Source organism: Nannospalax galili, unplaced genomic scaffold, assembly GCF_000622305.1.
Source record: "Nannospalax galili isolate Female #2095 unplaced genomic scaffold, S.galili_v1.0 scaffold7, whole genome shotgun sequence".
Lineage (NCBI taxonomy): Eukaryota > Metazoa > Chordata > Mammalia > Rodentia > Spalacidae > Nannospalax > Nannospalax galili.
This window is the reverse complement of record NW_008359081.1, coordinates 11,015,172-11,031,051: the sequence shown is the minus strand read 5'-3', so window position 1 is coordinate 11,031,051 and position 15,880 is coordinate 11,015,172. Positions and strand designations below refer to the sequence as shown.

The window sequence follows — 15,880 nt, the reverse complement described above, 5'->3', positions numbered from 1 at the left end:
ATATATATATATATATTCCCACAAAATGGTTTAATTGGCATTACCCTACACAGGATATAAGGCTTCATCCAGAAGTAATGGGTTGACAAATAAAAAGTCAAGTGACAGACATGGGATACCTCCCTTTGAGTTGTTGGCCAGGAGTGTACTGGAGACACCCCAAAAGTACACATTGCCATTGTTCTTTGTTGCCCACCAGAACTCAACAGTAAGACCTTATTGCTGAAGAAGCCACACACTTTAAACATAGGACATGAAGAGTCAAATTGGTAATGACCAGGAAGATACTTCTCTAGCGGCTAACTTTCATAGCAGCAGAAAGTGCCATGCAGCTTTCTGGGGAGGGGGCAAGTCATCAGTAGTTTTGCATCTGTGAATTTTTTGAGCATAATGAATAGTGTGGCAAGACAGTCCCATGGCTACAATAGTGGCAAGAATGTTATAAAGATATTTATCCACTTTCTGATTGATTTCAGGACCACTTCCCAGGAGTAAACTCATGCCTAATACTGTAAATCTTGCCTAGAGCATGGTTGTAGAGCTCACAAAACCCAGCAATGAACCTACTACAATTATTACACTAAATAGATGTAGTATTCCACTGCTCTCTAAATTCATATCACCCTGCCCCTAGATTAGTGCACATTTTAGACCTCATCAGAGAATATTCTTCATGCAATGGATGGTGGTTAATGCAGACACTTACAACAAGTTCAAGTGGAGAAAATAAGTGCTCAGCTACAAATGGGACCTCCATGTTATATCCCTCCCAGTAAGGCACAGGGACCATTGTGAAAGAGGTAATGGAAAGACTGTAAGAGCCAATGGTCAGAGAAGATCAGAAAAAAATAGTATCTTGAGGTCATGAGTGGACCCCTGTACTCATGAATTCTCAGCAACCTGTGGTTGCCTGCCATGAGATTTATACAAAATCAAGATACTCAACATTCCAGTATGGACCTGGAAGGGACTCACAAGCCCATACCCATAACTGAGGACCTGTTGAGAGTTGACTTCTTCTAGGGTGGGAGAGAATTAATTTTCGTTACTTGTGTAGCCCTTGGTAGGTAAACAATTTTCCAAGGGGTAGCCCTACACCTATGAGGATATGGGCAGCACAAATTGGACTGGATAGTTTATAAAGTAAATTTAAAAAGACAAGAAGTTGGTAAAGTGTGGATGGAGAGATTGAGTGAATCTGGGAGGAGTTGGGGTATGTGTCAGGGTGAGTATGTTTAAAATACATTGTAAACATGCATGAAAATTTCAAAGAATTACTAAAAATATATTTTAAAATAATACTAGTCATCTAACATTAAGAAGCAGAAAACTAAAAGTAAAGGAGAATAGTTTTCTTTATGTGTCAGCTAAGAGACAGAGGGGGAGAGAGAAGAAGAGAGAGAAAAATTGAGATTGAGAGATTGGGATTTCTGGACACTAATTTCTGTACCAATCATACAATTTATAGGAAGCATTGAGACAAAGACTAAAATACATATGTGAGACAGATTAAATTATCATTATGGGGAGGGAGAACTGGGCACATATTGCCTCTGTTCTCAGTTTCAGAGATAGTTATTCACTCAATTTTTGACCGAGGAAAATGATAACTTAGTGGTATCCCATTTGAAAGAGGAAACAATAGTATTCCACGGGATGGAGAATTCCTACCATTAGGCACTTAGCAGAGCTCTTTATCTCTAAATCCATTCCTGTGGTAGGTAGACAGTGGAAGCCTTTGTACTTTTTCTTTTGAAGTTAACATCATCCCCTCACTCCTGAATACCTACTACTTACACTTAACTATATTTTAAAGGTGTTAGCATTTTAGCATAACTAAAGTGGAGGGTATAACTGTACCTCTTTCAATATCTTCTCTCTTGCCAAAGCTTAATCATAGGACCAAAGTTATATTAATATGTAGTATATATTTTCATTTATCACAAGTTGCTGTTTAATAATATTTGCATACAATTCTTAATGTAAAACTCACAGATCTTACCTCCTGTATTAGGGGGAGGCATGGCAGGAGGTGACCTGATCTGAAAACTGAGCACTTAACATATTCTCCTACATTCAGAAAACAGAGAAAGAGAAACTAGAAATAGTGTAAAGCTACAAGCAGTCAAAGCCTGCCTCCAGTAACATACTTCCTCCACAAACAATATCACCAACTGGGGACCAAGCATAAAACTTTGTGAGCCTATGGGGAATATTTATCATGCAAACCACTGTATTCTACTTTCTGGCTACCATAGGCTCATGGCCATATCATAATGCAAAATACATTTCTTTCAACTTTAAGAACCTCAGTACTTTGAAAGTTCAAAGTCTCTTCTGGGGCTCATGGAAATTTTTTTTAAATATAACCCCTCATAAAATGAGTAAGACAAAGTACGTTCTTCCAACATACAAAGGCACAGGTATACATTCCCATTCCACAGAGAAGAAATGGGGACATAGACTATACTGAACCAAAACAAGAATGAAAACCATCAGGGTATTCTGTACCTCTATGTCTGATGCCTGGGAATTGAGTTCCAAGGGGCTTAGTTTTGCCCTTCCAGATTTGTTGCTTAAAACATATGTTTCTGTCAGAATTGTTCTACTTCCTGTATACAGCTCTCCTTGGCAAATACCTCATGTCTATGGCATCTCCAACATGTTGGGGTCTTATACAACCCAACCTTAATTTTCACACTCAGTGGCCTCCCAGGTTCTATTTACACAGGAATTCTCCTACCCCATGCTACCTGGTCTCTGTGGCTATCTCTGAAACATGGAGGAAGAATCCAGAACACTCTCATTCTTGCATCTTTCATGCCTCTAAAACCAGAACTACAAGGATGGCACTGCCAAGTTCAGCTTCAAGCTTGGGATGGATGCTGGCATCCTTTTGCCATATTAAGAACACCTTTTATATGCTGAAGCAAGTGCTTCTTAGGAGCAGAAAGACCCTTATGATGTTTTCACAGGTTAGAAGCTTAGGTGTGTGAGGTCTTGCCCTAAGATCACTCTTCCTATTATTCCAGCATGGAGCAGAAAATCTTTTCCTAATGTTGCTAATCCTTTTAACAATGAAGGCCACTCTTCTAGCACATATTTTGGCTGCAATATTCAGTTCCCTAAGACTTTTGTTCTCCAAGCTATCTTTTACATTTATTTCTGCCACACATTCTCTTTTACTTTGTAGATCTGAGTAAGAGTCACCATTAGTAACCACACCACAGATTCAGTGTTAGGCTGTCTTGATATTTCCTCTGCCAAAGAAATTAACTCTATCATTTTTAAATTTAGTCTTGGACACGTTTTGAGAACAGGGCCCAAAGGCAGCAAAATCACAGACTATCATAGGACTATCATAGAATATCACAGGAATGACCTCTAGCCCAGTTGCTCTTTAAGTCCTTGCTTCCTTCTCCCTCAGAAACATCTTGAGCCAGGACTCTACATTCTATACTCCTCGTTTAGTGAGCCATTAAACTATTTCCAGCATTTATCTTCTTTTCTAGTTCAGAATTCCAAGTCTTCCCCATTTTTCTGAAAAATACCATGACCTGGTTTTTCACAGCAAAGCCCTACCCTGTACAAACTTCTGCATTAGTTACTTTTATTTTAATGGGATCAAACACCATGACCAAGACAACTTGTAGAAGAGTTTATTTTGGCTCATGGTTCCAAAAGGAGAGTCTATAATAATGGCAGAGGGGGCATGTCAGGAGGTGGCAAGAACAGAAAGCTGAGAACTCACATCTTCAAATAGATGCAAGAAGCAGAGAGAGAGAGAGAGAAACTGAGAATGGGGCAAAGCTCACTCCCAGGGACAGACTTCTTTCAGCAATGTCATACTTACTAAACCTCCACAAATAGTACCATCAACTGGGGTCTGAGTGTTCAAATTCGTGAGACTATAGGGGACATTTTCATGAAATTCCCACACCTCTCATTATGTATTGTTCCTAATTTTGTTAATTATATTAATATTAATTTATTTCTATAATTTTTGCATTTAAATAATATTAAAATGCTTCTATTGAAAAAAATCATCAAGTTTAAAAGGAAATATTGACTATCTGGTTTTAAGGACAAAAAAAAATCACATTTTCATTCCTTCCTTCCCTTTTCTCCATTTCCCATTTTGTTATTGTATTATTTTTGTTTCAAAATATTTTTAACATTTCTATCTGTTCTGTAAAGATTGTTGGTTTTCTTTTGACTTCAGTGTGTAAATTTGCAACCATCTATACTTGTGATGATATGACAATACAGAAGCTTAGAAGAAAGTAATAGGACCTTACATTTTCAAACAATATTTTATTGACAGCACAGGGGGTATTACTGAACTTGGGGTCACAGTCTGTACCTCAAGAAGTCAAGAAGTCAAGTTTGGTCACCTCTCCCTGAGAAGTCAGTTGAATAAAGCACATTAATAGTAAATAGGAAAAAAAGAGACTTACTCATGTGACCACATTTGAAGAGTGATAAAGAGATTCAGTGACACACCGAAGTCCACCTTCAGGATCCTGAAGTGAGATTAAAGTTTAAAGTGGGGACCAAAGATATGCATATCTATGCAGTCATAGTCAAGGCATAGTCCACCACTACTCATCACTGTCTGGGATTTAGTTTTATCATGTAAGGTGGTCTGATAGTTGTTAGAACTGTGTAAAGTCTCTTTCAAGGAGACAAGCTCCCCATCTGGGTGCTATTTCTTTTCTTAGCATGAGGTATCTAGGGGAATTCCCATTTCTTTGGACTCCATTGTTCCTATAGCCTAATAGTTTTTGCTATAGAAATATATATTTAGAATATCTTCATTTCTGCTAGGCCTAACTACGGAGGCAGACAACTTTCCCCATTTTATGATTATTTGTATTGGATGGAGTTTGCATGGGTCTTGTGCAAACTGCCTGCATTGCTGTAAGTTCCTATCAGCAAGTTCCCAGGAGCCTGTAAGACTGTTTCTTTGTGGTCATGTACCACCCCTGGCTCTTAAAATGTTTCTGTCCCCTCTTCCACAGTGGTCCCTGAACCTAGGTGTGTGAGGTTTGAAACAGTTGTCCTATTGGCAGAGAACTTTTAATTCCTATTCCACTCCAAATTTCACAGTCTAATCAAGGTTTCTCTTGTGACTTCCAGTCACCATTATTTTCCCTTCAATGCAACTGTATCTTCTAATATGATTATGTCTTTGGTGCTTTTGAAGGACTTTGCTTAGAATTATACAGTAGGGTGTAACAATACCACTAGGACACGGGTATCCTATAAGTGATGTGTCCTCTATTTTGGTGGACCCAACCCCACTAATTGTCACCCACATATCTCACCAAGGGTAGGTTATGGCAATCTATACCCTGAAACCATTCCCTGCTCTTGCAAAATACACACATGTAGAACTATCCAATCTCTGTCATCCTTGTCTTGGGGTAAGATAGAAGGAGAATGTCTTCAATGCTGGATAAAATCTCTATCCATAGTGTTCATGTGTCTGGCTAACTGTATATTTCCTTTATGATCCTCAACGCTGTGAGACCCAATGTCTCACTCTTACCCACCCATGTTTTCTGAAAAACCCCCAACTCCCTCCCCTTGTCTTACACTCACCTCAAATCTCTCCCTTGTATTTCTACCCAAAGTCCTTCCATTATCATTTATTCACCCAAAATCTCCTCCTCGTTTTATTTATACCCAATTTCCCTCCCTTGTCATTTATCCATCCAAGTTACTTGTCCAGACTTTAACCCTGTGAGATCCAAAGTCCCTCCCTTGTCCTGAACCCACCCAAGTTGCTTCTCTGGTCCTAAACCTGTGGGATTCACAGTCCCTCTCTTGTCATACACCCATCCAATATCTCTCCCCTGTGATATACTCACCCAAAGCCCCTCCCTTGTCCTATACCGCCCCCTTCCCCTTTCCTTCCAGTTCCAACATCAGAAACTCACAAGGACACACATATTCACAAATTAGAATGAGTTTATTTTTAACAAAATCAATATGACTTTAAAATTTATAGTGTGTGTGGCTGGGCATTTGCCAGGAGACGGATGTCTGTCTACTGCCCGTGTAATTTTCCAGAAGATGTTTCTGTATCTTTAACAGCAATGCTCTCTGGAAATAACTTCTTCTCTGGGTGCTCCTCTTGCACAGGCTGCTCTTCCTGAGGGACTGGATCGTTGTTACCCTCATTCTTGCAATCTTCTTTTCTCGAAATGTTAGGGCTGCTCTTTCTAACTCGTTTTACCCCCTTTTGCTCTCGGAACGACAAGAATAAGGATACAAGGTCATTAGTTAGGAAGAAGATAGGTTGGGCGTGTGAATGGGGACTTTGTAACAAGGGGTGAGGGTAAAGAAGAGACTTAAGGCAAGGCCAGGAAATAGTAGTTAGCCATTCTAGGCAATGGAAAATTGCCAGAGATGGAAGGGTTGTTATGTAAGTTGAGTCGTCTCAAAGCATGGCCTGATCCCTTTGTGACTAAGGCAAATAGCCAGATTGCTTGGTAACCAATAGAAAAGAGGAAAGTACTATCCATCACACATCTGGTGGGTAGAGATACTGAAAAGGCTCTAGATAGAGGCTTGCCTTAAACATCTCCAAGGGAGCATTCTTCATATAAACATGTCCATATAAACATGTTTAGTTACGGTAGAACACATGGCAGACCTTTTGCTCCTTCAAACTCTTAACCAAGCCACCCCCTACTCAATGGCTAATTCCACTGTGTCTTTACCGTAATTATTAGTATTTTGAATGACTTCCCTAAAATCCTTCCCAAAGTAACATTGTTATATTTAAGTATCAATGACTATATGAATCATCTTACAAATTTAGTTCCCATGAAGAAACATCTCTATACATACTCAGTTGGCATTAAAAGATTGCTAATTTTGATTGCAGCATTTTTTTTCTGCTAGTCCATCAGTTTATCCACAAGATTGCAGTGAACTGTCCGTCATTGTTCTTTGACACTGCAAAATGATTTTATTATTTTTTTAATTTAATTTAATGTATTATTCTTATGTGTGTGTGCATATGTGTGTGATATGTATGGGGAGGTGTGAATGCTATGGCACATTGGAGGCCAGAGGAAACCTTTTTGTGGTCATTTCATCACTTAAAGTTTTTCATGTTTTCAGGGGATCAAAATCACGTTGCCAGGCTTGCACAACAAGTGCCTTTACCTACTGTGACATTTCTCCAGCCCATTATCAGTGACTTTACATGCTTCTATCTCTTTAATTTTATTCTCTATTTATTTAGTTCTTCTTAGGAATAATTTTGCTCCTTCCAACGTTTCTGGTGTGATGCATATGAAGTATATTCTTCTATATGATTAGTGTACTTTTTGAATGTATTTTAATATACCCTTATATTCCTTCTGCTGCCTGTAAAAAAAAACTATTAAATATTTTGTAGGCACTATTCTAAATGAAATATCACATCTGGTTTTGGGGACAAATATCTATCATTACCACCATTTCAATATTAGGAAATGGAAGCATGGATGTTATATTATTTCCCAAAGACCATTTGACTAATAAGTGGTACTTCCAAGGTTTACATTTATGCTTCCTCAGTTATGACATTGATTTATAATCTTCAGTTTACATATGAGTTATGGTCTGTGCAAAGCTATGTGGGTATCCTATATACTTGATAAGATTTATATTTTGTGCATTATCAAAGCACAAATGTTTTAAACAGTATTTGATTATTTTTATTATTTAAAAGAATTAAATGCACTCTTAATGATAAAAGTGACTTCAAATGCTAATCATAATTGTCTTTCTCTAAGTGAGAATGCTGAATTCCAAATACACTAGATGATTGTAGTAAGAATCCTATCCTGTGGTGGTTACTTTCTGACCAAGGAAGTGGAAAATAGGAGGGAAAAAGATTAAAATGATAACATTTATATTTAATTTATTTCACAATCACTTACCTTTACTTACTATACTGTATGTGATGAAGAAGCTTTCTATATATTCACATTTACATTCTTTTTTCATTTCTGTTGCCGAAAGATAAACAACTGAAGTTGGTCAGAGTATTCATAATCAAGTTAAAACTCACTCAAATAATTGATAAATTAGATTTTAATTCTCATATTACTTCCACCAATACAAACATTTCCAAAGATTTAATATATTTTAGGTCACGAAGATGGTTTAATTATTTGGGTTATTTTGGAGTAAATAGGTGGAATTGAATTTAACTAGATTTTCAAGTATACAAAATGTTGGTGTTTTGATCAAAATATGGGAAATTTAAAAAGAAAATGAGAAATGAATTTATACTTTTTTGGAGGTTCTCATGAAGCTGGGGAAATTATTTATGTTCCAAAGAAGGTGAAGAAATACTTTTTAAATCAATATCAAGGTGTTGAGGACAAATAATAATTCTTTAATGACCAAGAACTTATGCTTGTTCCTCCTTTCCAACTCCATCTCTTACTGCTTGATGTTATTTCCCAGTAGAGAGCCAGATATGTAAAGTCCTGATTCCTTTAGTGTGTTTATCTTTTCCTCTGTTAAGAATTTTCTTTCTGTAATATCCACACAACTATCCATTCTGTTCTGAAATACTTTCCTTTTTAAAATATTTGATTTATTATTTTTTATTTTATGAGTATGAGTATATTGTCTGCATGTGTATAAGTACACTCATGCCATGCAGTGCCTGAGGAGGCCAGAAGAGGGTGTTGAATTCCCCTGGAATTGGGGTTATAGATGGTTGTTAGCTGCCATGTCGGTGCTGGGAATAGAATCCAGGTCCTCTGAAAGATCATCAGCCAGTGCTCTTAACCACTGAGCCATCTCTTGAGCCCCTGAAATACTTTTCTTAATCCAAACCTAAGTGAACATTTAACTTATTGAATAATTTTTGTCTTGACCTCTTTATGTCCTAGGCAACACTGTATCATCTTATTCACTCTATTTTTTATAGGCAATTCTATTTACTATTGCATGCATATTTTTCTTCCTAATTTAGATATTAAAACTTGTGTTTTCTCAACTAAAGTAATATTCACATACTGGTGCTCATTCATTCTCTCTTGCTGACAAATGAACAAATCTGAAGAAATGTTCTTATACGCTTTATTTTTGTGGGTTACATGGGGAGTTAAGATTAAATTTTATATGTGATAAATAATGGAAAGTGTTACTCAGAAAATATAGTGCAGTTAAGAGGTAAAAATGATCATGTGCAAGTTTGGTTTAAGGCATGAAATTGTAGTTGAGGGGTGAGCAGAGTATGACTTTAAGTTCAGGAAACCATGTAGGCGATTTGTGAAATATAAGGAGAGAGACAAGACACGAAATCTGAGTTAATGAGGAGCCAGCTCATGGGGAGGCTTTTGGACTACAGTTAAATATCTGATTTTTATTCCTATGATAGTAAGGATTTGAGGATAGGGATATGATTAAACATGTTTTAACAGGTCTCTGTAAAAACTGCCCAGAATAGCTTAAGCAGGGAGAAGGTGAGAGAAGGGGGAGCCAAAAGAGGCTATTGCAGTAACTCAGGGAATGTAAAATTGTGGCTGAATTATTGTCATGGTAGTGAGGATAGTAAGAGGTTATTTAAATTCTCGGTATACATCCAACTAAGTGTTGTATGACTGTGAAAGGCATCACATATGCCTCCTAATGTTTCCTTATGCAGAATAGCAAGTTTGAGATATTGAATATTTACAAAGGAAGATATGTCTGAGAAACAAGTCGTTTTTATGTTTGTTTAATATGTTTTTAATTTCTTCCTTGAAAATATAGCAGTTGGGGTGCAGAGGCAGGTGGATCTCTGTGAGATCAAGGCCATCCTGGTCTACACACTGAGTTCCAGGCCAGCTGGTGCTATAAGGAGAACCTGTCTCAAAAGACCCAAAAAAGAAAAAAAAAAAAAAAGAAAAAAACAAAACCAAAAGACAAAACAAAACAATAACAACACCTAGCCGAGATGTGGTGATGCATGCCTTTAGTCCCAGCACTCAGGAGGCAGAGGAAGGCATATCTCTGTGAGTTCAAGGCCAGTGTGGTCTACATAGTGAGTTCCAGGCTAGCTGAGGCTATACGGAGAACCTGTCTCCAAAAAAACAAAAAAAAGAAAATATCATGTATGTAACCATGCATTTCAATCATATTCACCTCCTAACCCCCTCCAAATCCATGCAGACCTCTCCCCTATGTTCTCTTCCAAAGTCATGTCCTCTCTTTTTTCTTCCTAACTTTCTTGTAGCTCACTAAGTCTAATTAGTGCTGTACATACGCACATGGATGTGTGGTCATCCACTGGAGATTTGTCAACCTATGAAGGTTCACCAAGAAACTGTCCCTTCCCTAGCAGCCATCAACTGTCATTAGCTCCTCATCTAGAACTGTTGGCTTGTGAGCCCCTCCCCCATCTATGCTAGAAAGTTGATGGACTCCATCTTGTGTAAGTCTTGGGCAGGCAAACAGCTGAAGTGAGTTCATGAGTGCTGTATTCATTTTATGTCCAGAAGACACAAAATAGTTTTTGAAGAATGTGATGGGAATGAAAAACAGAAGCTAAGGTTTGAACACTTGCGGCTCATGATTGAATGGTTGTACTAACAGGCTAATAGGAATGTAAACAGAGTCTGGAGTTTAGTGAAGAAGTATGGTATAAGCTTAAGAAAATCAGAGTTGCATGTAAAGATCTTATATTCTAATCTGTAATACTGGATAGCAGTAACAAATTTTTGTTAATAACACATAATAAATTCTCCCTTTTTTAAAGGATTTTCATTGTTTTCAACTTTACTGTGGTGTAACTCATAAAATTTATATGTATTTAACATGTTCAATGTCAAGGGTATAAATGAACATTGTGACTTATTTAAATGAAAATGTTATTTAGGAGTAATGAGAAATAATACTTAATTCTTAAGAATTATGGACTTTTTAAAAAATCTGATTTCAGATTTGAAATGAACTTTACTGCATATTATGAATTGATATATATGTTTGTATTTGTGTATGTGTGTGTTTCAGGCCAGACCTGTTTGATTGGAATAGTGTGGTTTCGCAGCAGTCAGCCACACAAAGACTGGAACATGCATTCAACATCGCCAAATGTCACTTAGGCATAGAGAAGCTCCTTGATCCTGAAGGTTGGTACATTTATGGACTACCGTCATTCTTAGTATAGTTTGCTGGCTTCTTACTTTTGTATAATTCAGACTTGACATTTCCATGCACTAAACACAAAATAGCAAATTATGCAGAATGAGACCTTGTCTCAACCATACCAAAAAATAGAAAACTATATACCTTATGTTTTCCTGAAATATAGGAATATACAAAATGCTGGCTTCCTGTTTTCTATTGTAAATTCATATATTAATTTAGTTTTCAATATAACAAATTTTAAAACTTTCATGTAAAATGTTGTGAAGAGAAAGGGAAACAAAAGCAAACAAATCAAGTCTTTAGAATGTATGTTCTTCGTGGATGGTGTATACTATAATGGAGATCATTAACTCCCAATAATTACAAAAGTTAGTGATTTTCTTATTCTACCCAGAGATTTGACAGACAAATGAGCTATAATTAATTAGCCATTCTTGCAAATTTCATTCATATACTTCATAAAGGTCAACATATTTCAGTATCTAAATCAGAAAATATATTTCTGGCATTGTTTCTGTTATAATTGGTCACTCCAGGGAGATCCTCAATTTGATGGTTATTCGTTTTTGGCTTCATTAGCAGACAGGCAGTAGTACTGCAATTTATATGTTCATTATATTACCATTTAATAACTTCTATCTTCAGTCACTGATGCTACCCATCCTTATCTTCTGGACAGATGGATTAGAGAAATAATGATTTCTTGACTCAGTAAGATTGATACATGAGATATATACAGAAACCAATATTTGGGCAGAAGTTTTAATGTAAGTTTCAATGTATCACACAATGAAAATTATATAATCTTTGGAATAGTTAATTAGTTACAAATTAGTACTTCCTGAAGTGGTGCTGGTTATAGATTCCATTAGGAAAAACAGAGAAATGACTTATATAGTAACCTTTTCTTGGTGAGTTTACTGTCAACCAAAGTCTAGTGTTTAGTGCTACATATATTGAAATCTGATTGTCACAATTCATCTCACAGATCCATATCACTACAGGAAAAGAGTCACCATGAACAACAACATATTCAGATGAGATAACTTAATAGGTAACGGTACTTGTCAAGTCTGAGGACCTGACTTCAGTCTCAGGAACTCACATGGTAGAAGAGAGAACAGGCTCCAGCATGTTGTCTCCTGCCCTCCACATACACACTCTGGAATGCAGGCCTTCACACATAAATAAAGGAATAAATAAAATAATACATTGATCTGATAAAAAAGAAAATGACATACTGACCAGATTGGAAAATCAGTAAATTAAAATATGATATTTTTGGAAGTATGAGAATATGCATGTCTAATTGACCAATATACACAGCCTTCCAAAGTTGTGGGGATATCATTTTACCACTTTCCAACTTTATAATTACACAAAAGCATCATGTATTAAGTACAAACTACAGCTTGATTGTTGAATTCTGACCTCTATCCTGTGATAGTGACAGCAGTTTGATCCTCTTTTAGGCAAAGAGCATAGGCTCCCAGCTTATCAAGTGATAAGAGGGAAAATAGTTGATACTTACAGTACACTGTGCTGCTAAGCTTGAGTATGGATTAGTAGGTGTATTTTTTCTAGTGCTAGTAATGGAACTCAGAGTAGCATGTATGCTAGGCAAACACCTCACCACTGAGGTATACTGCTATCCCCATGTGCATCTTAGACCCCACATTCTCAGCTTATGAAGGATATATAGGAAGTGTATTAGATAAATTTCTATTGCTGTGATAAAATAGTATTAACATAAACAACTTAAGGAAGAAGTTGTTTGTATTGGCATAAGCTTCCAGAGAGACAAGAGTTCATCATGACAGGACACCATGGCAGCAGGAATCGTAAGCTGTCTGATCACATTCATCCACATGAAGAAAGATGACTCAGTGGTTAAGAACACTGTCTGCTCTTGCAGAGGACCCAGGTTCTATTCCCTGTACCCACATGGTGGCTAACAACCATTCATAACTCCAGTTTCACACAATCTGATGACCTCTTCTTACCTCTGCAGGCATTGGACAACACAGGTGCACTTATACGCATGCAAGTAATACACTCATACACATAAAATGAAAAGAATAAATAAAATATTTTTAAAAAAGAAAGAACATTCAGGAATGAGATAACTCTATAAAACCTCAAAGGCCATCCCAAAAGATGTAGCTCCTTCAGTGACCTCGTGCCTACTAAAGGTTCCATAACCTCCTCAAACAATGCCACCAAATGGGGATCAAGTGTTCAAATACATGAGCCTATGAGGGCATTTCTCAATCAAACCACCACAATCATTTTCCTGGCCTTCATAGACTCATGGCCACCTCATGATGCAAAATGTATTTAGTCTAACTTAAAACTTCTCAATAGTCTTTAATAGTCTCAACACTGCTTCAAAATCTCTTCTGAGACTCAAAACGATCTCTTAACTTGACAACTGTGACCTCCTGTATAATCAGAAACCAAATTGCAGTCTTCTAATATACAATGGCACAGAACACAAATTCCCATTCCAAAAAGGAGGAATGGGAGCATAGTGAGGAAATATTAAACCAAAGCAAGACCAAAATACAAAATACAATAGGATGAGGACCAAATTATGTAGCTCTGTGTCATGTGGGGTTTTAGTTTCAAAATATTTGAGATGGTTCACCTTTCTAGCTTTGCTACCTGCAAAATACATTTCTCTTTTGGACTGGTTCTACTCCCTGTATGCAGCTTCCCTTGGCAGATGTTTCAATGCTCTGACATCTCAAATATCTTGAGTTCTCCACTGCAACCTAGGGATCACCACCACAGCTTCATGCAATTGCCTCAAGCAGCCTCGTTTTCAGGGACTGTAGCCATACCACAAATTCCCTGCCCTCAGCATCTCTCTAAAACCACAAAGGAAAAATTCACAAACCTGCCATTCTTGCAATGTTTGTGTCTCCAAAATCAGTACCATGAAGCCATACTCCCAAGTTCAACTCCCAGCTTGGGGTGGACTCTCATCCTTTTGAATCACATTAATGGCAGTTTAGGTATACTGTTGTTTGTGAGGAGAAGGAAAACTCCCAAGGCCTTCTTTTGTAAGTCAGAAGCATAACTGGGCGAGGTGTTGCTCTTAGGGCACTCTTCCTATTCCAATGAAGAGGAGTCTTTTCTTCAATGGCACTAATCTCCTTACCAATTTCAGCCTGTTCTTTTCACCACATGTTCATGCTTTGGGGGCACCCTAAAGCTCTCTAGAGTGTGACTCCTATTGAAGCTGCATAATTCATATTTCTATTGCCCCACTTTCTCTTTTTCATTGTAGAGCTGCATAAGAGTAATCAGTAATAACTGTTCCACAGACTCAATTCTATGCTATCTTGAAATTTTCTCCACAAAAGACATTGATCCATTATTTTTAATTTAGTCTTAGGTAAGTTCTTAGGACATGGGAAGAATGCAGCCAGATTCTTTGTCAAAATAACACATAAATGACCTCTAGACAAGTCCTTAATAGAGATCATGTCCTTGGAAAAGACATGTGCTTGACAGACATCCACTGTCCACCTTATCCTCAACATGAGTGTCTTCAATATTGCCACAAGAATTGTCTATGAATATCTGCTTATAGCACTCAACTACTTTCTTAATCCAGAGTCCCAAAGTGTTCCACATTCTTACAAAAACCATCATGGTCAGGTTCATCACATCAACAACTACTCTTCATGATCCCATCACTTTTGTTACATACTTTTCTGTTGCTCTGATAAAAGACATTGATCAGAAGCAAGTTAAAGAAAAATGTGTATTTTGATTTATGGCTCCAGAGGGCTAGGGTTCATCATGATGGGGAAGGCATGGATTGTCAACAGGAGAACAAACTAGTTAGTCACTTTTTCACCTACATACAGGAATCAGAACGAGACAGTATAGGAAGTAGGACAAGGCCATAAACCTTCAAAGTTCACTCTTAGTGCTGTACTTCCTCTAGCAAGGCTTTACCTCTCCAACAAGTGCCATCAACTGGGGACCAAGTGCTTAAATACATGAGCCTATGGGAACATTTCTCACACAAACCACCACTGGGACATAGACTCAGTTTAAATTAATGAGTGTCTGTTATGTCTCTTGATAAGAAATGTCCTTGGCATAATAAATTATACCAATATAAATATGATATTGTCAGGTTAAGTTTATTGGAAATGCTTCTTTCCTTTGACTAATGTATTTCTGGGCACTGATGCCTTTATCGCCTTTTCATTGTTTTTCTGAGTGAGCAACTGCCCTCCTGTTCCAGATTTCAGCTGTATGGGAGAAATTGTATAAATCATATGGTTTAATTTTTCATTAAATATGGTTTGCATCACTGTTGCCTCTGCACTATTTATTCATGTGTTTTCTCTTCCTCTAATGGTGTGGAGAGGAAAGGCATTATGAAATTGTACATTTTAAAAACAGGCTAAGAGTCACAATGCATGGATTTGAAGGGTAAATCTATTAATTTTTTTTTTCATTAAATCTTATATGGTCGTCAGTTTTCATTATCTGAGATATATGCTCCAGTTACTTTAGCTTGTGCCCGGTGCTCTCATAAAACAATAAGAGTAGCTTTAAAATAGATCTATTATGTGGACTGTGGATCAGTGGTAGGGTAATTTTCTAGCATTCAATAAACTTGGGTCTGGCCCTCACAAATGCAATGATAATCGTAACAATTATAACAAATAAAATAAATAATTTTCCTTGTTAATGATATTTTAATCCT

The 15,880-nt window shown here is 37.1% G+C and overlaps 1 protein-coding gene across 1 annotated transcript in view; it reads left to right on the top strand.

Annotated features, from left to right (window-relative positions):
- The window catches only part of Dmd (dystrophin), a 2,373,110-nt gene that overhangs the window by 566,269 nt on the left and 1,790,961 nt on the right, over positions 1-15,880 (top strand). The window contains exon 7 of the mRNA XM_017795501.2: positions 11,011-11,129. Coding sequence (XP_017650990.1) covers positions 11,011-11,129 — 119 coding nt within the window. The remainder of the gene's footprint in view (positions 1-11,010; positions 11,130-15,880) is intronic.